The sequence below is a fragment of the Denticeps clupeoides genome, chromosome 16, assembly GCF_900700375.1.
Source record: "Denticeps clupeoides chromosome 16, fDenClu1.1, whole genome shotgun sequence".
NCBI lineage: Eukaryota > Metazoa > Chordata > Actinopteri > Clupeiformes > Denticipitidae > Denticeps > Denticeps clupeoides.
The window spans coordinates 20,903,881-20,927,843 of NC_041722.1; the positions used below are offsets into that span (position 1 = coordinate 20,903,881).

General features: G+C 43.5%; 3 protein-coding genes across 10 annotated transcripts; 1 reads left to right on the forward strand and 2 right to left on the reverse strand.

Moving 5' to 3' along the window:
- Window positions 1–218: 218 nt before the first annotated feature.
- LOC114765582 (uncharacterized) lies at window positions 219–10,487 on the reverse strand. 4 transcript variants are annotated; one of them, XM_028955771.1, is made up of 18 exons: window positions 10,358–10,487; window positions 10,065–10,182; window positions 9,645–9,983; window positions 9,212–9,562; window positions 8,973–9,140; window positions 7,893–7,991; window positions 6,975–7,067; window positions 6,738–6,812; window positions 5,624–5,722; window positions 3,865–3,963; window positions 3,700–3,780; window positions 3,483–3,575; window positions 3,015–3,098; window positions 1,530–1,628; window positions 1,346–1,444; window positions 803–821; window positions 663–710; window positions 219–549 (listed from the first exon to the last, which is right to left on the reverse strand). In XM_028955771.1, the coding sequence occupies exons 1-17, from the start codon at window positions 10,403–10,405 to the stop codon at window positions 671–673; spliced, it is 2,004 nt and encodes a 667-aa protein (XP_028811604.1). In that variant the 5' UTR covers window positions 10,406–10,487; the 3' UTR covers window positions 219–549; window positions 663–670. The 4 variants fall into 4 exon arrangements, with proteins under 4 accessions (XP_028811604.1, XP_028811603.1, XP_028811605.1 ...); XM_028955770.1 differs by having other exon boundaries at window positions 219–710; XM_028955772.1 differs by lacking the exon at window positions 10,358–10,487 and having other exon boundaries at window positions 219–710; window positions 10,065–10,247.
- Window positions 10,488–10,556: 69 nt separating this feature from the next.
- Window positions 10,557–22,727, forward strand: LOC114765575 (uncharacterized). Of its 5 annotated transcripts, XM_028955755.1 has the most exons (20): window positions 10,557–10,573; window positions 10,737–10,854; window positions 10,936–11,271; window positions 12,221–12,559; window positions 12,996–13,091; window positions 13,555–13,659; window positions 13,735–13,827; window positions 14,063–14,134; window positions 15,013–15,123; window positions 15,530–15,598; window positions 16,555–16,650; window positions 16,771–16,869; window positions 18,867–18,956; window positions 19,045–19,137; window positions 20,536–20,619; window positions 20,709–20,733; window positions 20,946–20,991; window positions 21,085–21,132; window positions 21,214–21,264; window positions 21,339–22,727. In XM_028955755.1, exons 2-20 carry the CDS (start codon window positions 10,800–10,802, stop codon window positions 21,624–21,626), a joined length of 2,196 nt encoding a protein of 731 aa, XP_028811588.1. In that variant the 5' UTR covers window positions 10,557–10,573; window positions 10,737–10,799; the 3' UTR covers window positions 21,627–22,727. The 5 variants fall into 5 exon arrangements, with proteins under 5 accessions (XP_028811588.1, XP_028811587.1, XP_028811590.1 ...); XM_028955754.1 differs by lacking the exon at window positions 10,557–10,573 and having other exon boundaries at window positions 10,700–10,854; XM_028955757.1 differs by lacking the exon at window positions 10,557–10,573 and having other exon boundaries at window positions 10,700–10,854; window positions 21,495–22,727.
- On the reverse strand, window positions 22,558–23,946 carry LOC114765590 (ras-like protein family member 11B). The gene is made up of 2 exons (XM_028955782.1): window positions 23,896–23,946; window positions 22,558–23,817 (listed from the first exon to the last, which is right to left on the reverse strand). The coding sequence occupies exon 2, from the start codon at window positions 23,796–23,798 to the stop codon at window positions 23,436–23,438; it is 363 nt and encodes a 120-aa protein (XP_028811615.1). The 5' UTR covers window positions 23,799–23,817; window positions 23,896–23,946; the 3' UTR covers window positions 22,558–23,435.
- Between the last annotated feature and the right edge of the window lie 17 nt (window positions 23,947–23,963).

Below are 23,963 nucleotides of genomic sequence, written 5' to 3' on the forward strand. Positions count from 1 at the left end.
CTCATTGAGACATACTGTATCTGATAATGGGAAATAAGTGTTGTTGTAACACAGAATTCTGTGACACGTCTGTCACAACCATGCGGGCATGACGAGGCAGGTGAACAGAGAGGAGGACGGAGAGGTGACGAGGAGACGAGGAAGGAAGGACACAATCGCTGACATCACGAAACCGGGGTTTAATGAGTGAAGCACAAGACAGGAGAGACATCCGAGACACTGGTGAACATGGAACATAACTTCAACAGGGCAGCTTTATACATTTTAAACAGGTGAAAACGATTAGGGAACATTTCACAGGACAACAGTGAATCTCAGAGTAACCCGGACCGGATCATGACAACGTCCACTTTATATTCTGGAAAAAATCAAACGACTCAAATGATTAAAAAAAACAGCATCCTCACAACTATGGCACATACCACTCTGTAATAAGTCCAACATATCAAAAAGGTACATCACCCTGTCCAGTTAAATTAAATTGATCAGTATTTTAATTAACTGCAGGTTTCCATCACACTTCCAGCAGAGTCCCATAAATCAGGTGCCCTGCAAAGAAGAAAAATTCTGCACATAAATCATTCAAATTATTTCTCATAATTGTGTTGGCTAATACTGATAATCATTATACTATACATGAAGTACAGTTCTGGTCAAAATACCAATAAGTTCAATAATCTTCTTGTTCTTGATACTCCATTGTATTACACCTGTGAAGACAGAGAGATCAAATCACAAAGCTTTTATTTTCAAATAATTTTAATTAGCACAATCAGACATTACACTGAAGATATTAACTCACCGTTCTTTATTTCTGACCCCTGTGTGATTTAAAACAATAAGAACACATCAATTAAAACGTAATACAATGAGGGTTTAAATGAACATTAATTTAGTAAAACGTTTAAAATTATTGCTGCATTATTATGTTGTTGCTTCTAAAAATCAGAATTAAATTAAATTTCATTAAATTTGCATATACAAAAAATTTAGCTCCTGTGCAATACAAAAAAAACCAACAACAATACATTGCCTACAGTCTAAGTGTAACCCTATATTGTGTCCCTGAGCAGGACAGTTAACCCTGAGTGTCTCCAGGGGGGGACTGTCCCTGTAAATACTGATTGTAAGATTCTCTGGATAAGGGCATCTGGTTAATGCGGTAAATGTATTGTGATTCATATCGCATCATGAGATTCTTGACAACACACAGCCCTATTCAAGATCGATATTAACATTATGCTGACCCTTCAGAGAAGATCTTTTAGTCAATGTAGAAGATTTGAGTGCATTTCTTTAGTAGAAACCTAATAATCCTAATAATGTCCAATGCATCAGTACCTACAGCAACAATAAATCTGCAGCAGCAGCCAACCGGAGGCAAACACAGATTCATAAAGCAGGATGAAAACACGCAGATCTGCAATCATCCTCTCTCCCGTAGCTGAAATACAAATCATGGACTTCACATGCTGGACAGTCAAACAAAACCAGTTAGAAATATGATAGAAAAAAACAGCAGATTTTACTTATTCTCATGATGAACTCTGCTCCCAGCGTGACTGAATTCACACACGGGAGACCTGCAGCTCCAACCATGTACAGAGTCTTATGAACCTTCGGTATCTCTGCAGAACATAAACAGGAATAAAAGATCATTTAAAATGAGACTGTCCCCTACTAACTGAGCCTTGTACTCAGCTGGATCAAATAGCAGGACTGTGGAAAGTCTGGGAAGTTTTTACTTTTGTCACGGCTGCCGTCCCACCACCAGGCAACCACACCCAGATACGCCGACCCATAGGAAGACCAACTCAGACCAAACCATGAGTATAAAAGCACCCCACACACACGCTACAACTGCAAACTCATAGTCAATCTACACCACGTTGCTGTAAGCCCTGCATGAAATCTTCCTCGCTGACCTGTTTTTTGCCATTCTATTAGATTCCTGGATGACCCTTGCCCTCTTCTGCCTCTGATGCTTGGTGCTCAGTGCAAGAACAACGTTTACCTCCTGCTGGGGAGGAGACATCTGGGCACGGCACCACTTTCGGGGTTCACGCTCCCACTCTCCGTCCATGGGTAACACCGGTCACAGTCTGAGATGCCGAGCAAGCTGCTAACCACGCTACCGCTACAGCATCAAGTCCTCCAGCAGCGGCAAGACACGCAGCAACAGCGACAAACCGCACTACACCTCCAACAGCATGGAGATAATCCTGCAGATGGGATCTGCCATTGCCAGACGAGCCCATGCCCGCTCTACCCTCACCCCGGAGGCCTTGTTCCTCAGGTCCAAGTCACACCCATGACGAGTCCCCCAATTCCAGCCATGCTGTGCTTGCCAGGGGTACCTGATCAGTACCAGGACTTGCAGCCATTTTTGATAAAGACTGGACACCCTGGCCAGTGGTATCATTCGCCCATCCACCTCTCCTGTGTCGGCAAGAAGGATGGGAGCTTCTGGCTTTGCATTGACCACCGGCAGCTCAACACCATCACCAGGAAGAACAGGGACCCCCTCCCATTGCTGAACACCACCTTTGCCCTCTTACCACTCCCACGTCCCCACCTGGTCCCATGTTTCCCTGGACTTCGTAACTGGCCTCCCGAGGTACAACCACTGTCCTGGTCACGGTGGACTGTCCCTTCTCACAGCAGCCCAGATGCAGTCCCTCGTAATCCAGGAGGTGGTACATCATCATGGACCTGGATGACCCTTGCCTGCTCCTGTTTGACACCCATGACCTTTGACTTCTGCCTCTTCTGCCGACGCTCGTCCCCGGACGATCCAACCATTTCTGTCTGGCCCCCACACTTACTGCTCTAGACGTAACATCGCTTCCTCACTCCTTCTCTGAGTCCATGGCTGTCCAAGCGTCTCTGCTGCGACAACCCCATGATCCACAAACTACCGCCGGTCCCACCAGCTCCCGTAACTGCACCCCAGGTCCTGCTGTCTGATCATTTTTAAAACAGGATGAATAGCCAGAAGCATAAGAGAGCCGTACCAGATGTTTCTCCAGGGTGATAAAAGCCTGATATGGCAGTGAGAATGTAGAGGAGACCATTTCCAGCCACAAGTCCAGCACAGTCTGTAATCAAAAAAGCAGCAGAGTCAGTTATTTTGTCCTAAGATTGTAATGTGGAGTTCAATTTTTATCAACCCCCAGCATCAAATCCTGTCATGAACAGAGAGAAACAGCTGCAGGTTCTAGATCACAGTCCAACGTGACATCAGCATGACAGGACAGATGTACCGGGAACTGGGGTCACACAGATGTCAACGCAGTTCAAACAGGAGGAAGCAGAACGGAGAACTCCACATGCTCTAGTCCCTCACCACCCAGGGATGGTGTTGTCCTTGTTCAGGTTTTATAGGCTTTGTAGATATTTCAGTTTAGTTTGTGTAACGTGAAAGGAGGAGAAGGATGGATCAGTTGTCCAGATAAACAGTAATATGACTAGATACCACTCACCTTCACGTTTTCCCAAAATCCAAACAAGGGAATAGAAGAATAAAGAAACATACAGCAGATATGATACCACCAACTGGATGGTCCATATTAAATCTGACAACAGAATAAAAGAAACACTAATCAGAAAGTGCTTTATAATAAAGTCTGTACACCAGTAATAAAATACAGCGTGCATGTAATAAATTAGACTAATTCCATTCTTTTGAATTATACTCACACTTCTTGTCTTCAGAATAATGCTGAAGAAAATAAAGCAGGTCAACTCCAAAAGTAGCAGCTAACGTGACAACGAACATCACTTCAAACAGACATAGAAAAGCATTTTCAATGGTGACCATTAAAGCACAATAGTAATATTTATTTTTAAACTCTGAAAACTTACTCAAGTCGAATGATTTAGATCCAATAACAAGCAGAGACAGCAAAGTCCAGTTGAATAAATCCAGGTATGTAAAGAGCCAGAATCCATTAGCTGGATCATCTAAACATAAACAGATGGAGATGATGGTCAGGGAGGAATGATCTCTGAGCTGCATGAGGACCGTTACAAGAATTTTATCCAAAGGAGAGACAGAGTCGCTGGATCCAAATAGAAAAGTTTTAATGTTCCTGCAGCGAAGAGACGAGTCAGCACAGTTTTCTGAGTCTGGCAGTCAGACCAGGCCAATTTATACATTACAAGCAGTCTCTGCATTTAAGTAGTAAAATATTTGGATTTGCTTTTAAATTGAATACACTAAAGAACAAAAAGGTTTTCATAAATAGTTTAATAAAAAATATTTAATACATAAATATACCTATAATATAACTTTGAAAAAGAGACATAAGAGAGATGGAAAAACTTTAAGTACAAACCCCACTTACTACCATTGTGTCCCTGAGCAAGTCACTACTGATTGTGAGGTGCTCTGGATCAGGACGTCTGGTAAATGCTGTAAATGTGTCACTATGCAGTCCCTAATTAACAAACATTTAGCTAATAACATATTTTTATTATCATTAACGTTTTTCCTTCAAAAATTACCTTTTATGTATTTATTTGATTTTTGGTGGGGATTTTTCCCCTCACATTGCTGCTCTATGCAACATTTATGCAGAATTTTTTCCTGCAATAGCCATTCATATGAGCGTGTTGATATTCACACAAACTGATCAGTCCTCACAGATCTGCCTGTTCAACACGAGCTGAACACGTAAGAAAGCATACCAAGTTCGTTCAAGGTATTAAAAACTGATCTTGATCGCAGTCAGCTTTCTAATTATGAGGTTGAGGTTGAAGTTTTATTGTCATATGTACAAAGTACAGCGTACAGAGCACAATGAAATTCTTACTTGAAAACCCCTTCCACGTAGGGGCATGATACATAGAAGACATAGAAGACAAAGTGCAGCAGCAATAAATAAATCACAGAAGGCTAAGTTGCATAAAAAAGTGAGTGTGCATAATTTAAGTGACAGTGCAGTGCATACTATGTGTTGAATAGCCTGATGGCACTGGGGTAGAAACTGTTCCTGAATCGTGTTGTGCGTGTGTGAATTGTCCCGAGTCTCTTGCCTGATGGCAGGAAAGTATAGACAGATATCCAACCTTCCTTTCATATCAAAAAGTTTAGAAAAAGTCATAGCCCAGCAGCTGTGGGCGTAGCTAGACAGCAACAACATTCATGAAGTATATCAATCGGGATTTAGACCTCATCATAGCACTGAGACAGCGCTGGTTAAAGCGGTTCATGACCTGCTGGTGGCCTCTGATCGGGGATCTGCTTGACCTGAGTACAGCGTTTGACACTATTGATCACGCTGTTCTCCTTGTCAGGTTAGAGAATGTTGTTGGGATTAAGGGAACAGCCCTTGTATGGTTCCGATCATATCTGACCGATCGGTAACAGTTTATGTCGACAGCAATGATGATTCGTCTTCAGTCAGTGACGTGTCATTGTGATACACAGCACAGCTGTACATGGTGACACAGTGAAATGTGTCCTCTGCTTTTAACCCATCACCCTTGGTGAGCAGTGGGCAGCCATGAAAGTGTGGGGGGTGTCAACTGTAGGGCCTGTCAAAGCCCATTGAGACGTACTGTATGTGATTATGGGCTTTATAAGAAATAACTGTTGCTGTTGTGAGAATAAAATACGTACCTAAGAAGATGTTATAGAAGCACTGGATCGCATACATTCCAAAGGTGACGCCCATAAACAGTGAGTTAACAGTCAATCTTGAAATTTCAGAAAAAACACCTACATGACAAAAGAGAGAGAAAACAGTTACCTTATTAATAGAATAAAATGGATTCAGTTCAGAGCTTGTGCCACGCCCGTCCTCCTAGGACTGCTTCTAGAAACCGGCACACTGACACATTGCACCAGGTTTTTGTGCTTCAGTCTAGCTGCATATTTTGAGTATCATGTGGAGCCTGGTCACAGCCTTCCCCAGCCTTAATCTGCTGGATTCTAATGTTAAAGGTTCTAATGGTTCTAATTGTGCTAACACTGGTGCTCTCAAGTGTAGGCAAAATACTGCTTATTATCAGGTTCTTTGGTTCTCCAATGTATTTTATTGGACGATCACTATTAATTAAATAGCTTGCAGTCATGTAAGTACACAGAGATGCTGAATCCTAAAATACTTTAATTGTGAAATTAGATTTACTTTACTTGGATGAAAGTGATTTTAAATAAATTCATTTAAAATGAACTAGATAAGTAGAATTATGCCTGTAGCATTATCATGAACCCCATATATAGGGTAATAAGAAGGTGCCTGTCATGGTGCCCACTGCTCACCAAGGGTGATGGGTTTATTTTTTTGAACAAAGAGACAGAACACAGGCACAATGGCATAAATAAAGAAGCAAGCAGCATAACAGTCAAACTCAAACAGAACAATGCAGGACAAGGGACTGAGGGAGAAAAGCAAAGGGTTCTAATCACCCAGAGCTGCCCTGGTGTCACACTGCCACAGTACAGGTAGGCAGGTTTTAACCTGTAACCAGCATGCAAGGGCCAATGGACACTAATGATTTAAAATGTGCTTAAATTACTGCCAAATGCAGCACACATCCTCCTGTCTGCTTCTAAATTCACCTTAATTATTACCGTGTGGATTTCCTGTGGGATGCCTGCTTTAAATGTTGCTGAACTTGTTCAGTAACCCCCCGTTTTTTATTTTTACCGACTTGAGCCATTCCTCTCTTGTTCGAGGTTCCCAAAGACTCCTGTACAGATTTGCCTGAACGGTCGTCAACACACTTACGTGAATACAGAACTCCTGCAACAATCAGATACTCAACAGCCACGGCCATACCCTTCATATATTTCTGCAGGAGTTCTGTTTAAAACAGGGAAACTAAATTATTAATAACATTTACACACACATACAAATTACTAAAACCACAGTTAACAATGTTCATCAGTTATGAACGATCGCAGCGAAATATCAGGAGAAATGACATTAAATGTAAAAAAAAAACTAGTTTTATACCAAATTTACCTGGAAATGTGTCCAGATATGGAGCCGTCTTAAAAAGCAGCAGGAAACGTACCAGATTAAGAGTGGAACACGTCACCACCTCACCTAGAAAACCTGGGGAGAGAAGAAAAGGTGGAGAACACGGACCTGAAGTGATACCAGCCATACATGTTATAATTCCGTTTTTAAAATGCATCATGCACGTTCATGCTAGATTTATCTCTATGATTGACCTTAAAGTGAAAGTGAAGTGATTGTGAGATGCTGCAGCACAGCACACGGTGACACGGTGAAGCATGTCCTCTGTATTTAACCATCACCCTTGGTGAGCAGTGGGCACCATGACAGGCGCCCGGGGAGCAGTGTGTGGGGACGGGACCTTCATCAAGGGCAACCTTCTGATTACAGGACCTCCTTAACCGCTAGGCCACCACTGCCCCAATGTCTCATGTCTCTGTCTTCACTAAACTGTTTTTTCTGTTCAGGTACGTATAAATTAGAGAACACGCAGGTTCTAGCAGGTTCATTCCTGCAGTCCATAAGGTCCAGCTTTTGAATTCAAATGCTCTGATCACCTATGTGGCTGCATGAAGGTAGCAGTAGCCTAGTGGGCACCACACTCACCTATGAACCCCACTTACTACCATTGTGACCCTGAGCAGGACACTTAACCCTGAGGGTCTCCAGGGAGACTGTCCCTGTCACAACTGATTGACGTTAGATTTCCCCTCTCATGTGGCCAGTGATCCTGCTGAAAGAGGGAATATGGTCTCTGTGCAGTGGTCTACTCGATCTACAGCAGTGTTTAGGTAGGTGGTACGAGTCAAAGTAACATCTACATAAATGCAGGACACAAGGTTTCAGAGCAGAAAACCGACTTTCATAATTAACATGTTTTAGTATTAGTATAATTTACATTAAAAATATACAGACACTCACCTTGAGTTACACCTAACAGAAGGAAGGCAATGAAGAGGATGATGTTTGGACAGAAGACCAGTAAGCAGTGAAACAGCAGGGATCTTCTTCTTCTTAAGTCTGAGTGGAATAATCATAGAGATGAAAATGTTCATATTGCTTACATCTTATGATAAAAATAGATGTTTAAGACCAAACCAGATAGTGGAATTATTCTTATATAACAGATATGGTTTAAAAAAGGCAAAAAAAAAAAAAATAAGAATCTGTGTCCATTTCTAAACCGAGGCAGAATATTAAAGCCTAGAAGCAGTGGTCATAACTTTTAAAGATATTTGCTATATTTTCAATAAACGGCATGTGATGGACGGAAGGACTGGTGTAAGGTCAACAATCTATTTCTGATCGTGGACAAAATGAAAGAGAGGAACCACTCTCCACTGAACATCGACGGATCTTGTGTGGAGGTCGTCAAGAACACAAAGTTCCTCTCCTGGAATCTCAATTCTAGCTCAATAGCCACTGAGGAAAGCCCAGCTCCCACCACCCATCCTCACCACCTTCTATAGAGGAACCATTAGGACATTCTAACCAGCTACATCACTGTCTGGTTTGGGAACTGCACCATATCGGACCACAAGACCCTACAGCGGATACAGAGGACAGCTGAGGAGATCATCGGAGTCCCTCTTCCCTCCATAAAAGACATTTACAACACACACTGCATCAGGAAACCACCAGCATTGTGAAGGACCCTTCACACCCCTCACATGTCCTCTTCACCCTCCTACCATCCAGGAAAAGGTACCGAAGCGTTCAGGCCCTCACTGCCAGACTCTGCAGCAGCTTCATCCCACAGCATTATTTTACTTTGCACATTTATTCTTCATCTCACCTGTTTAGTCCTGCCTGTCTCATTGTTGTCTACATGTTTTTTTGTTAAATGTTATTGGTCCCCTGTGTCCCCTGTTTGGACTTGTCCAGTTTGTCGCACACGTGCACTTTATGTCAGTACGTCTAACACGTGTGTAGCTGAAATGACAATAAAGCTCAACTTCAACAAATGAAATCCTTTAGTTTCAGTTCTCATCATTTCTTTACCTGCATTACCATCTACCGCGCTGTGGTTTTCTTCCTGGTCATTATCAGTCCTGCTGGGGACAGGAGGCTCCTTCCATAAACTGGTCCCAACTGGAAAACTCAGTCCAACAGTTACTGCTAAAGCGAGGAGACACAGCAGCACTGCAGGAACACTGACGTGAAACATCTCTGTAGGAAGAAAATACCAACTCAGTATCTCCACAACATCTCCACATACAACACAGCAGCACGCAACGTACCCAGATCCTGCAGAAGTACAGTGGTGCTGGCCGACAGGAGACTGGTGTGAACTTCACACATGAAGTCCCCTTCATCTTCAGTCCTGACCTCCTTCAGCCTCAGAGAGAAGTTCCCTTTGTGGATTTCTGCAGGGAAGAACTCAGCTCTGCCTCTATATCTCTCATGTGAAGAATCATGAAGAACCTCTCCACCCTTGTAGAGCAGAACTATGACGTCCTGGTCCGGCCTCTTCCAGACCACCTTCTCCATCCTCTCAGGTGGGACATGTGAGTCCACAGAGCAGCCGAGAGTCACGTCGTCACCAACACGAGCAGAAACAGCCTTAGGAGCTCCACTCACCACCAGACGCTCTGAAACAGACAGAAGAGACGCTTCACAGCTGCTAAAAGCCCCGAGCTCAACGTCACCAACACACACGCTGATGTTCCTCACCAACATGCTGGATGAGGGCCGTGGCGTCTCCGTACTCGGTGTCTGTATGAACTGAACATCTGTACATTCCAGCATCAGCAGGTGTAACGTCAGTGAGGAACAGAGAGAAGTTTCCTCTGCTGATCTCCTCGGTGAAGAAGTGAGCTCTGTTCCTGAACTCCGGCTCCTCTCCTCGCTCTTCTCCATCCTGGAACAGGAGCACCAGGGTCTCAGAGTCACTCCTCCTCCACTCCACCTCCAGCTCCTCCAGAGGTACGGGGGTCCGTACAGAACAGGGCAGCAGCACAGAGTCCCCCAGCTGGACCTGGAGAGGACCTGAGGGACCCTTAACATGGAGACCTGGGACAGACAGAGTAGACAAGATGAGATTCGATCTACTAGAAGCCTCAGTATTAAGAAGGCCATGTAGACTGTAGATACCTTCAGATCCAACCACGACGTATAGGGAGATGAAGACCAGGAGAAGAGACCTCATTTCTGGAGACACCAGACACCCGTCAGATGAACCCTGTAGATCCGTCTTCATCCGTCTTAAAGTCTGTAGATGAAGCAAAACGAACGAAACAAACGAGCGAACATCGTCTGTCGTTACTTTCGGTTTCAGGATCTATAGCGCCGCCCGGCGGTCTTTCATACGAAGTATTGTACAAACCGAATATATTCGATGTAATAAAGTAAATGTAATTTACAACAAACACCTTTACACGTCTTACATGGATTTGATGTTCTGTATTTACTGTGCAAGAACCTCTCGGTTCCATCCGAACCGGAGAACTTCATTTTTTATCTTCTGCTGGAGAAACAGCAGGAAGCGCCTGGAGCTGCTGGCGTCGTGAAAAGAAGATCATTTCCTGGTCTCTTTTACTCGGGTCATCGGGCATTTCTGAGGTTATAAGACGTTACAGATCCTGTAAATACATTAAATCCATGTAAGACATATAAAGGTGTTTGTTGTAAATTACATTTACTTTATTACATCGAATATATTCGGTTTGTACAATAATTCGTATGAAAGACCGCTGGGCGGCGCTATAGATCCTGAAACCGAAAGTAACGACATCGTTTGTTTCGTTCGTTTTACTTCATCTACAGACGGATGAAGACGGATCTACAGGGTTCATCTGACGGGTGTCTGGTGTGCAGAAGTGTCCAGAAATGAGGTCTCTTCTCCTGGTCTTCATCTCCCTATACGTCGTGGTTGGATCTGAAGGTATCTACAGTTTACATGGCCTTCTTAATACTGAGACTTCTAGTAGATCGAATCTCATCTTGTCTACTCTGTCCGTCCCAGGTCTCCAGGTTGAGGGTCCCTCAGGTCCTCTCCAGGTCCAGCTGGGGGACTCTGTGCTGCTGCCCTGTTCTATACGGACCCCCGTACCCCTGGAGGAGCTGGAGGTGGAGTGGAGGAGGAGTGACTCTGAGACCCTGGTGCTCCTGTTCCAGGATGGAGAAGAGCGAGGAGAGGAGCCGAAGTTCAGGAACAGAGCTCACTTCTTCACCGAGGAGATCAGCAGAGGAAACTTCTCTCTGTTCCTCACCGACGTTACACCTGCTGATGCTGGAACGTACAGATGTTCAGTTCATACAGAGAAGGAGTCTGGAGACACCACGGCTCTCATTTCTGTTGGTGAGCAGAAACAGATATTTCTCCAGGAAAAGTAGAACTTCTCACTTTAAAAATAGCAAGAACTCAAAATTCCAAATATAAGTGATTTATGGCTAATGTCCTATTATCATTTTAATAACAGGACTAAAATAAATTATAATGTCCAGTAATTAGTCCGTCAGTCAGTTTCCGCCTGATGGTCCAGATGAGGGTCGGGGAGAAGAACGTTAGTTTGAATTCACCACATGACATGACCAGGACAGACAGCACAGCCATGGCATCTTATATCCTTCACCAGAGCAGAACAGAGCAGGGAGGACACATTCACACGGCTACTTCAAGACCGGGGACACAAAGCACAAAATACAGGCCATAACACAGCCATTTACATACAATAACCCGCGAAGACTACACACAATAGGGCTGCATTTAAACACATACAAACAGATGCACACATTTAGGGAATCAGGGTGACAACGAGGTCAACACAAAACACTGGATTGGGGCTCCCCTCTGGAGTCAGGCCTTGAAATCAGGGCCAGAAACTGCACTTAAAATGTAGTAACATTCTCCACCAGATCAGCCATAATGAAAGAAATAATGAGGTCAAGTTGAATTTAATGTCAGCAACCTGTCTGGTGAAAGACGGCGCCGTGTCTTTTACTAGCAGCAGGTAAAGATCTGGGACGTGGGAGTGGACATCCAGTACTGATGTCCACTCCCGTGTCAGAGATCTCAGCAGATTCGCCTGAACTTTCAATGACGATGAGATGTTTTTTGAGACATTTTTTGCGAGTTGGCGAATCTCCGCCCATCTGTTCTTCTGAACGATGTTTTTTTTCATACTGACACGTTGTCAGTCATCCTAGTGAAGTTCCCTCAGCTGTTTCCAGCTTCACCTGAAAATGGACATTTTCTGATGTTCTCATGTTAGTATTTCAGCCATTAAAACATTAGTTTTTCTTCTCAGTGCGTCTGGTGGTGAGTGGAGGAGCTCGTGCTGTTTCTGCTGGTCTGGGTGAGGATGTGATCCTCAGCTGCTCTGTGGACTCTTCTGAGCAGATTGAGGAAGTGGTCTGGAAGACAGACCAGGACATCATTGTTCTTCAGTACAAAGATGGAGAGGTTCTTCCTGATTCTTCACATGAGAGATATAGAGGCAGAGCTGAGTTCTTCCCTGCAGAAATCCACAAAGGAAACTTCTCTCTGAGGCTGAAGGAGGTCAGGACTGAAGATAAAGGGGACTTCATGTGTGAAGTTCACACCAGTCTCCTGTCGGCCAGCACCACTGTACTTCTGGAGGATCTGGGTACGTTGAAACAAGGCACATTGTGGGAAACCAGACTGTGGTTATGAAAGATTATCCTGAATTTTTAATACCTTCTAAAGTCTGGAGAGCTGATTATTAAATATCATGGCGGCACGGTGCAGGAATCGACACATTTGCACGGCCTCCTACTCAGCAGCTGTGTCTATGGAGCCATTAAAACATGTCTGGAGGTCTAACAGTCAATTTGGCTCGTGGTGACATCGTCGTCTTGTTCAGTTCCAAACCCAGAAGAGTGAGAAGATGATTTACCTCCATATTACCCCATCAGGAGATCTGTATGAGATTTTTCACTGTAACTCAGAACAACTTGTTTTGTGGTGTAATACTGAATAATTATTATGCAGTCGTATCAGTTTAGAATTGTTGGAGCTGCTGCTGTAGAACGTGTGTAATGTGTGGAACGTGTCTCCACCAGGTCTCTCCTTGCTCCATGTTCTGATCCTGCTGCTCTGCATCATCGCTGCTCTTCTGGCTCTGAGTCTTTCATCCTTTATGTGTCTGAAGATGAGAGGTTAGTCAGAATCTCTGCCTGTCATTTTATTTCCCACAATTATCTACGAAAGTGAAGTGAGGAAACACAGTGAGCTGTCAGACTGTTTCTCTGTTGGTCCTCATCATGGGACATGTCTTGTCTAGACTGGACAACCATGAGGATAATAATCAGGCTGGACAAGGCTGAGGTCTTTCTGAGGACAGGCGGGACACACTGAAACGAGTGCAGGATTAAAGACACTGAGATGTGTGTTTTTAGGAAGGAGGAGAAGATTCCAGACTTTCGTTCTGGTGAAGACAAAAGCAGGACGCTGGGACGGATGTTGAAAAGACGCGTCTAACAGGGAATAAATAAAGAAAATTAAATGTGTCAAATGTTCTGGGATTTTTGTTGTCATGTTAGTTATTTTTTAACCTAATGACCTGGGAGACCGTGTCCACGTTCTTATGTTCTTGTCCTGCTTCTGAACCTTCTTCTTCAGGTAGAGCTCCAGCTAACCCTGAAGAACTGAATCTTCACTGCCTGTTGGTCTTTGGTCCAAATGTCCTCTTGTTCGCTGCCTTTGTGTTGTGGGGCCTGACTGAAGGTAACGGACGAATCCTGATCAGATCCTGTCTTCACGACCCCATCTGCCGTTCTTCATCTCCATCTTCTCCTGCAGGGTTTCCAGCTGAGGTGGTCTCCTGCTCTGCTCTAGTTCTCAGTCGGTTCCTCCTGCTGTTTACTGTTGCTCTGTATGTAGAGCAGCTTCCTGGTACGTACATCTCACTCCTGCAGTATGTAGAACAAAATTGTATTCTGGGTGTAAAGCACATAGATCTCAGTAATATAAAGTAATATAAAATAATAATTTTAATATTTAATAATAATAATAGTAATAATAACAGTCCTACAGTCACTGGTTGTCTGTGTTAAATTGTTCGTATCATGTGTAATTATATAAAGTGATATTTTTGTGAATATGTGTTCTGCTTGGTTGCTTTTTACAGCATTTCTGCAGAATCTGGTCAAAAACAGCTTCCGCTTTGAAAATTCCATTGTTACAACCGTCCTTTATATAGGTAAATATAAAAGCAGAATATGACACAATTACTGTGAAAATGGGTTCAATCTTAATGTATAAGATCAAGTGTGATGGTGGAGTTGACCAGGTTCAGAAGCTAAACGGGATTTAATGTCACTCACACTGTCCAGAGTCAGGACCAGGTAGGAGACAGGAAGACCCAAACAAATGATGAACTTTACAGAACATGCAGTCATTTACACAGACAGAAGAAATCAGCACTCAGTACCTGCCAAATTAGACTGGTTTTCTGTGGCACGTACAAATAAATTATGCAGTTGTATGAATTGTGACATATTTAATAAGACAAACCGAGTCTTCCTCCACTGTCTTACACCCATCAGGTTCTCGCTGCAGGTGTAGAAACTATGAAGAGTTTATTAAGAACATGGAGTAAATGAGGAAGTAAAACAGATGAACAGGGCAGCAGCGCTGCATGGAGAGTGTGGAACACAAGATGATGACACCCTGGAGCAGCTCAGGGACACAGTGGTAGTAAGTGGAGGTGGGGTCCGGGTCTGTGTCCAGGTCCAGGTTTGGCTCTGGGTCCATGTCCAGATCCAGACCAAGACCCGGATCCTGGTCCAGGTTCAGGTCTCGGTCCACGTCTGGTCCACGTTAGGTTCTGGGGCCGGATCCGGGTCTTGGTCTGGGTCCATGTCTAGGTCCAGGTCCAGGTCCAAGTCTGGGTCTTGTTACGGGTCCAGTTTAGGCAGAGGTGGTCAGGGATTGTTCAAAGAAATCCTTAATGTTCAGAAACTGTCATAACCAATTGACATTAATGATAATTGTATTAATTATAATTAATAATAATTGCATTTGAAGTCAAGTCATTATTTGTTTTTATTAGTAACTTAGTAGCTTCTTCTGCCACAGATATTTTCAGAGATATTTGGAGGACAGACAAAGGAAATACAACAGCACTCACCTTTACTGGCATCATGCTGGGATTTATGTTAAATATGAACATGAAAGTATTTTTCTGGGGTACGTATTTTTATTAAGATACAGTATATTATAAATGTTAAAATATGATTTAATAAATACAGATACTGTAAATCCCAGAATCCCTGAAACCGTCTTACATTTACAACACGAGTCATGAAGTGAAATATCGATCTGAGATTTCATGAGACTGAGAAAACTGGAACTAATCAGGAATGTTTGGGACACCAGTTTCATACACAAAAAATATGATTTAAAATGAAAATGAATGAATTTCCTTCATTTCCACAAAAGGAGTTAACACATCACATTTGAAGAATAAAAATACTTTCTATTAAAATATATTTGACCCTTCGTGCCACTATAACTCCCTTCATACAGATATAACAGCTAATAGTTGTAGTCGTACTAGCAGTTCACACCTGACAGATTCAAATTCTCATTACAGGAGCAGGATTTTTTACAGACTTTATGTACATGTTTGTGCTGTTTTTCATATCTCAACGACTGAATGAAGGTAAGTAAAAGTTATTCAAAGTGAACAGAGCAGATTAATAACAGCTACACTTTATTAAATCATCATGGTTCTGTTTCCAGCAGCAGACACGTCGTTTACAACATGCTGCTTAAAATCTGGGTTTTGGGGTGTTTTATTTAACAGGACTAGAAATGTCAAGACGTGAAAAAGACGGAATATCAGTAAATAGACAAATAAATACAAATGTGAAAAATAATACATACAGAATAAACAATCAAATAAAGAATTATTAAGGGATATTTATACATTTAAATCATATTATTATATATTACATCATTATTCCTGTCCTGATCGTCGCATGAATTTATTTTACTGAATTTACATGAATTTATTTTCATTTATTTACTGGGTCCAGACCCAGAAGCTGCTGAGGAAGGTGTAACGTGGGTTGTGCAACTCTGCTCAAGTTCCTGATAAAGCGACGGTAGAAATGAGCGAACCGATGTCGCCCCAATCGCGGTTCCCCATCTCGTCTTTAAGTGGTCAGTCCACCCACTGTCCCTCGCCAGGGTTCGGAATTCTATCGTAGCGACTTGAGCCGCAGCGACGTCGCCCGTCGTCCGGTTTCGCCCTGAAAGACGCAGTCCAGGAATGCGGGGACAGAGACGCAGACCGGGTCACGTCGTTCCACCAGCGGCGTCCCGTCAGCCGGTAATAATGTCATCGTGGAGGTGGAAGGAGAAGACGGCACTGTGTGATAAAACCACGACTTTTCTTGTTATTGAGCTCATTATCTGACAAGTGAAGTTCCTGCTCAGGTCACATGTCAGCAGGAGGTTTTATTCCGCATCTGATGTGGGAAAAGAACCAAATGAAGGTCCATTCTGTACTAAAACCGGGTTTAAAAAAGATCCACCAGAGGACATGTGGACATGATATTATAATGGTGCTGAAACTAACAGTGAAATTCTGATTCTTCCCTTTTTCTGTTTTAGTCGAGGTTATAAGCGTGTTTGCAGTGATGATGGGATTACCGGTCATCTTTTCTATATTGTTTTTCATGGTGAAAAGATGTGGCGTCAGCTTCCCTGGTGAGTAGCAGCTTCCGTCTTCATATACACATTTCACTGGTGAGTACAGAGCACAGTACAAATAGCACAAATAGCACAACACTGATCTCTATACTGATTATGATTTGGGTTTATTTGCAGTTTTATTTTGGATTATCTTTGATCGGCTTTGGATTCTGTCTCGTCTCACAACCTTTGGAATCGTTCTGTATTACTTTTATCAGGGCCTGGAGGACGCAGGTAAATTCCTGATGATGTTCTCATTCTGTCATGAATAGTAATTGTAAACTAGAAGCCAAAATTCCAGGGGAAATTTTGATGGGCCTGTCCGGGCGTTTTTCGTAGGAGCGCGGGCATGCTAACATCAAAAATGCTAACAGGGCTTGGCCAAGGTGCTTCACATGAAATTTGGTGTTGTTTGGAGCATGTTTAAAAATTAGCATGTTAACATGCTAATGCTAGCATGCTAACATCAAAAACGCTAACAGGGCGTGGCCAAGATGAGTCACTGTAAATTTGGTGACGTTTGGAGCATGTTTAAAAATTAGCATGTTAGCATGCTAATGCTAGCATGCTAACATCAGAAACGCTAACAGGGCGTGTCCAAGATGCGTGACGTTAAATTTGGTGATGTTTGGAGCATGTTTAACAATTAGCATGTTAGCATGCTAATGCTAACATCAAAAACGGTAACAGGGCGTGGCCAAGATGCGTCACTGTAAATTTGGTGACGTTTGGAGCATGTTTAAAAATTAGCATGTTAGCATGCTAATGCTAACATCAAAACCGCTAACAGGGTGTGGCCGAGATGCGTCATGTTAGATTTGGTGATGTTTGGACAATGTCCCTAATAAAGCAGCCAAAGGACCAGGTGGTCTTAATAATGTGGATGATTGTCATCCTAATGAAGCTGCTGGTTTAATCTGCCATTGAATTACAGTGCTGTCGCTGCTGCTGTATCAGTACCCCTTGTAGGACCCCCTTTGCTGGCAATGACACAGTAGCAGTACCACTTAAAAGGGGCCCCATTTTACCAATGCTACCAATGCTAAAATTAGCATTCAATACATTTCAATGGGAAATGACCCTGTTTGAGCATTAATAGCTCAGCCACGCCCTGTCCGATCGCTTATAAAAGTAATAGCACACCTCACACAATATAGTACTAATTTTTGATATATAGCACGCCGGTGTGCGTGCTTCGGTACGACCCGCATTAAGTGCCGAAAAAGTCTGAAATAATAAAAAATAAAAAATAAAAAATAAAGTTTTTTTTCACCCATTGACACTTTTTTGTTTTTTCAAATTTGTCAATGATCCGTAAATCAGACATAGATAAACCATACGTCAAAACATCAGTCTTAATGAGATCTACGAGACACCATTAAAAACACCATTTTTTCTATGTCAAACCATCTGGACACAAAGTCCAAAAAAGTCCAATTTTGGACTAGGATAATAAACGCGTTCCGAAAATGCTTTTTGGCGAATTGCGCGCGGACCGTAAATCCGGCCGAGCCGAGCCATACGTCAAACCGTGCGGAACAAAAAGCCGCACGATGTGACATGAGAGTCGTGTGTGTGCTGTGAAGCGTTTGATCGCAAATCTTAAGAAACCAAATTTTTTCACACTTTTAATGTTTTGATCACAATTTGTGGCCCTCCTGTAGTCCCCAAACAAGCAATCAATATGTCATTTTGACCTCTCCGTTTTTTTTGTGCGTCTCACGGCCTTAGCGTGGCAGCCACAAATGCGAGACATGGCATTTTTGGCCTTCTTCCCTATTTCCCATGTTTTCCTGACCACTGTTGGTGGTAGCAACACATCCAATATGTCAGATTGTGTGTCTCGGCGAGGCCTTCGGCCTCGCCTCGACTCCCGTGTCTCTAGCTTTTACGGCTGGTCACAGGGAGCCAAAAACGTGTTCATAGCACGATAGTAAACGGTACTTTTTACACCTTGAACCCGATTTGTGGGCGGGCCGTACGACCTACCAAAATAAACAACACGTCATATTGTGCGGGCCGTTGTTTCTGTACGTTTCACGGTTTTTGCGTGGCAGCCTTGAACGTAAGGCGTGTCCTTTTTTGCTGGTCCCAGCACAATAGTAAGTGGTCTGTCATGCTGACAGGCCCAAATTATTGTTCTGTCTGTGTTCAGTCTGTGATGTTGCTGTGATCGGTGACGTTCTTCACGTTTTTACTGATTTATTTCATTCTGATTTTTCTGATTGCAGATGATGTTGGAATGATGACTGTGGTCGTGCTGATTCTGATCGTCTCTCTGTGTTATACTTTAAATCTTGTCCACTCACCCTCATATCCAGGTAGTGAACATATGAATATAAGATGTTACGTATTTACGGACCAGCCTGACCTGACCATGTGTGTAAAATATACTGCATGATTTTTCAGAAAGTGTAAAATGGATTATGTACATATCTGGAGCTGTGGGCCTGTGTGTGGTGAACTCCGTCACTCTGGTTGCAGAACTGGTCATGAAAACTCGTGAGTACGGTGGAGTTCATGAAGAGCAAGTGATTAGCAGTGAAGGAAATATTTTATTCTATTCTATTCTAAAATTAGACTTTATTTCTTTTCTATCAAGTGAAATTATAAAACTACATCTATGATGAAGCTGTCTGTAAAATGACCTCATAAAAAGTTCAACTTTGGTTCCAGTTGATTTATGTCAGTTTGTAAATGGGGATAAACTCACAGTCGGAGTTTTTACTAGCAGGAATATGCGTGTAGTAGAGCTGTGACCCCTGGTCTAGGTGGTTTAACCACAGACGGCCAGACACATGAAAGATGATTTAGGGTTTTAACTGCTTTTGGAAAGTCATGGGGACGTCATGGTACGTCATGGGCACGTCATGGGGACGTCATGGTACATCATGGGGACGTCATGGGCTCGTCATGGTACGTCATGGGGACATCATGGGGACGTCATAGGGACGTCATGGGCACGTCATGGGTACGTCATGGGCACGTCATGGGGACGTCATGGTACATCATGGGTACGTCATGGGGACGTCATGGGACGTCATGGCCACGTCATGGCCACGTCATCGTACGTCATGGGGACGTCATGGTACGTCAAGGGCACGTCATGGGGACTTCATGGGGACGTCATGTGGACGTCATGGGGACGTCATCGTACGTCACTGGCACGTCATCGTACGGCACGTCATGGGCAAGTCATGGGCACTTCATGGGCACGTCATAGGGATGTCATAGGGACGTCATGGTACGTCATGGGCATGTCATGGGCACGTCATGGTACGGCATGGGCACGTCATGGCTACGTCATGGTACGGCATGGGCACGTCATGGGCACGTCATGGGCACGTCATGGTACGTCATGGTACGGCATGGGAATGTCATGGCTACGTCATGGGCACATCATGGGCACATCATGGGCACTTCATGGGCACGTCATAGGGATGTCATAGGGACGTCATAGGGACGTCATGGTACGTCATGGGCATGTCATGGGCACGTCATGGGCATGTCATGGGCACGTCATGGCTACGTCATGGGCACATCATGGTACGTCATGGGCACGTCATGGGCACGTCATGGGGACGTCAGGGGGACGTCAGGGGCATGTCACGGGGACGTCACTGGCACATCAGGGGACGTCACGGGCACGTCACGGGCACGTCACGGGCACGTCACGGGGACGTCACGGGTACGGCATGGGCACGTCATGGGTACGTCATGGGGACGTCATGGTACGTCCCCATGACGTTCCCATGACGTACGATGATGTGCCCGTGACATCCCCATGGAGTTTTATTTTTTGGAGACCAAAATTTCCCAGAATCACTTTTTATGTAGAATCTGCATAAATGATAAATTACCTTTTTTAAATATATTTTTTGATCTTTCATCTCTGTGTAGGAAGTGGACACCGTGTGATAAAAGATCTGCGATGGGCGGTTTTCCCTTCTGAATGTGTGTTTGTCTTTGTCTGGTGTTCTTTATGTAAGTTCTGTGATTTACTTTATAAATTATTATATTTATGTATTATTGTTTCAGATTTCATTACATTTTAGTTTCTTGTTTTTTTACAGGTTTCTACTATTATGAGTTTAAAAAGTAAGTGTTAAATCATGAGATAATTACTTATATTTATAAAGTAATGAATACTGGCATGTAGAGGAGCCTGATGGTGGCCATCAGTCCTGAGGACGATGAAGTAAACGTGTTAATTTACTCTGCTGGACACGTACAGTAGGTGTGAGTGAGTGAAAAATTGAGGGTTTAGGGGAAGAGATGAAACAATTTTCTTTCCTTTATTTTCTCCTCAGAATTAAATTAATGGTAAAGAAATTTCGACAGATATGTGGGAGGAAGGTAAGACGCTGGAGAAATTTCTTATCAATCAAGATATTTTAATTAATCTGTGAATAATGAGAAATATAATGTTTTTTTTTACTTTTTATAAAGCGATCTGACCAAGTAACAGATCCTCCCAGCAGATCGAACCCTCGTCAGGTAATCACCACTGACTAATCTGGTAAAACTTTACTCGAGCGTAAAAATACAGTGTTTTACTTTGTTTTCATCATCATAAAGCAGGAATCAGATGCAGGTGAAGAGATAGCTCTTCAGCCTTCTTCTCCACAGGTAATCACCCTCAGAATCGACTGGTTTAACCCGTTATTCATGTACTGAGCATTTTTATGTTCTCTTTGGCTTAGTTATCCTGTTTCAGACTAGAAATTAGTGTCCCCACCAATAATGTGGACATGAGAAGTGCCTCTGTCCCCACCAATGTCAGAAGGAAATCTACGTCCTTTATAAATAGTAGAGAGGACATTTCCCACGTCAGCTTGTACTGTTCTTGTGTGGTGCAGCAACCTGTGGACGGATCAGGAACACAGACAGTCCCCCCTGCACCAGCAGCAGAAGAGACAGATCAGCTTCTCAATCCAAATCAGAGCGAAGACAAGAACCCTGCAGAGCTGAGAGCCAGAACTAACATCTAGAGAAGAACCAAGGGAATTCTGTAAAATGTGTGTAGCCAGTGCAGCAACACTGGACTGGATTACAGGTCCATCTAGGTCTGTCTAGAACTTTGAACTTGATGGACGCTTAAATGTCCTAAAAAGACATCAAAATGAAATACATTTTCTTCACTACTGATGAACGGTAGTTTGTAGTTGATACTGAACTACTGTGAGTTGTCCCAGTTTTCAAAGTAAAAAGGTTTTCATGTCCAGCTGGTCTGGTCTGAGCTTTATAGTGGTGGACAGGTTCTTATGTTCAGTCTTACACGGTTTTGCACAGTTAATTGTTCACATTTGTTTTCTGTTGTGTCTTTTTGTGCTCTGTTGAGCTCTGGTGTTCAGCCCTTCGCTGGTGTTGTGTTGTGTGTTGCACCATGGTTCTGGAGGAACGTTCACATTTTACTGTCTACTCTGTAGCTGGTTGATTTCATGTCCATCAGACATTCTTAGAGATTCAGGAGAGGCTGCAGTTCAGGGTTTTAAATGAAGAGGATGGGATGAAGGAGATGGTTGAAACCTGAACCACCCACGATCTCACAGTGGATACAAAAAATCAGACAGTTATACTTAATGGAACAGTTGACAGCACAACTACATTTGAAGACTCACATGTTTGAAAGAAAATGGGGACCAGTTCAAAGCCTTGTTGGATAAGCCACTTATGTCTCTTTTTTTGCTTGAAGTTTGTCTATTTATTCATTTTTATTATTATAATCTTTATTAGATATTATATTTTTTCCTCTCAGATCTTTATTGTAATTATATATATCTTTATTTGAGAGCTCGGGCCCAATGTCAGGACTGTTGTTATGGTTTGTATTTATGTTGACTGTTGTTAATAAAAGAAAATATGAATATTAACATTGTGCCCAGTGCCCAGGATGATTCACAGGAGACCTCAGCGCCCGAGTTCTCAGTTATGGTCTTTTTATTTGTACAGCAATACCAGTAAACTTCTCTCCATCAAGTGATGTAGTTTGTTTTGTCAGCCGGTGGATAAAAATGGTGAAAAACTGGATTTGAAGGTTTTGTTTCTTCCAGTTTGGATGATCTTTATCTAATAAACGCACGTCTGTTGCATGTTCTGTCAAAATCCAGTTTGTACTAAAATGTTCCTCTACTGTTAATATGATGTCACATGAAACTTCATAATCGGTCATAAACTACAGACTGTGGGCTGAAAACCACCTGACCAACAAGTCCGTACTGCTAGAGAGGTTGTTATGGGAGAGCCATTTTATGATTTCATGACTTCAGTACAGGCCGTGGTTGAGATGGGGGTGCAGTTCAGTAGAAATGGGGCGTTTTTAGGGAAAAGTCCACAGCCACACCCGCTTGTATCCTAGCAGGTTAAACTCTCACCTGTGAACCAGAATTCCAGGTTTAAACCCCACTTACTACCATTGTGTCCCTGAGATTGTCTCCAGGGGGACTCATTCCCTGTCACTGCTGACTATAAGGCGCTCTGGATAAGGACGTCTGGTAAATACTGTAAATGTAACTGGTGAGTAAGAAGGAGGGAATGAAGGTGAACAACCTCAATCAACGTGTGTTTTTACCTGACACCTTTTCAGTAGAACTATGTTTCCTGGTACAGAATCGTAAATGTAGATATTTTTATTATCATTTTGAGAATTTTGAATAAAGAATGGACACGCCCCCAGTCAACTGATCACTGTGTCCTGTCCTCCACATGGCATGATGCAGCGGCGCCCCCTGCTGACTGTAGCCTGTCAGCAGCCGGCCTGTAGGTGCGAGCAGGGACCTGCTGAAGACCCCAAACGTCCCTCAGTCTGGCAGCAGGTCCCGAAACGAGCCGAAGCCTGAGCCCGAGTGAATTCTGGGTATCTTCTCCATCAGCCTGGACACCGTCCTGCGGCGGAAGCAGGCAGGCGCGGCCTCGAGCTGCTGGGCCACGTTGGTGTAGACGCTGTGGAACGCAGCGAGGGTCTCCTCCCAGCTGTCCCGCGCCGAGATCTCATGGAACGGAAGCTTCAGGTCACGGGACAGGCCCTCCCCCTCCTCGCGGCTCACCATGCGGTCGAACTCCAGGTCCTTCTTATTGGCCACAATCACCACGGGCGGCGGCTCCGTGCCGCCACGCCTCCCTCCTGCAGAGTGGATGTGGTTGACCAGGAAACCGAGACGCATGACCTCGTCAAAGCTGCACCTGTCCGTCACGGAGTAGTCATTTTATTTCACTCTGTTGTAGTTTTTAGTTCTATATTTCAGACAATAAGAAGCTTACAAGTTCGGTGGGGCAGCTACTGGGATCCAGTGGAGGTAACGTAGCAGTGTGGTGGTGTGGAGAAGTTG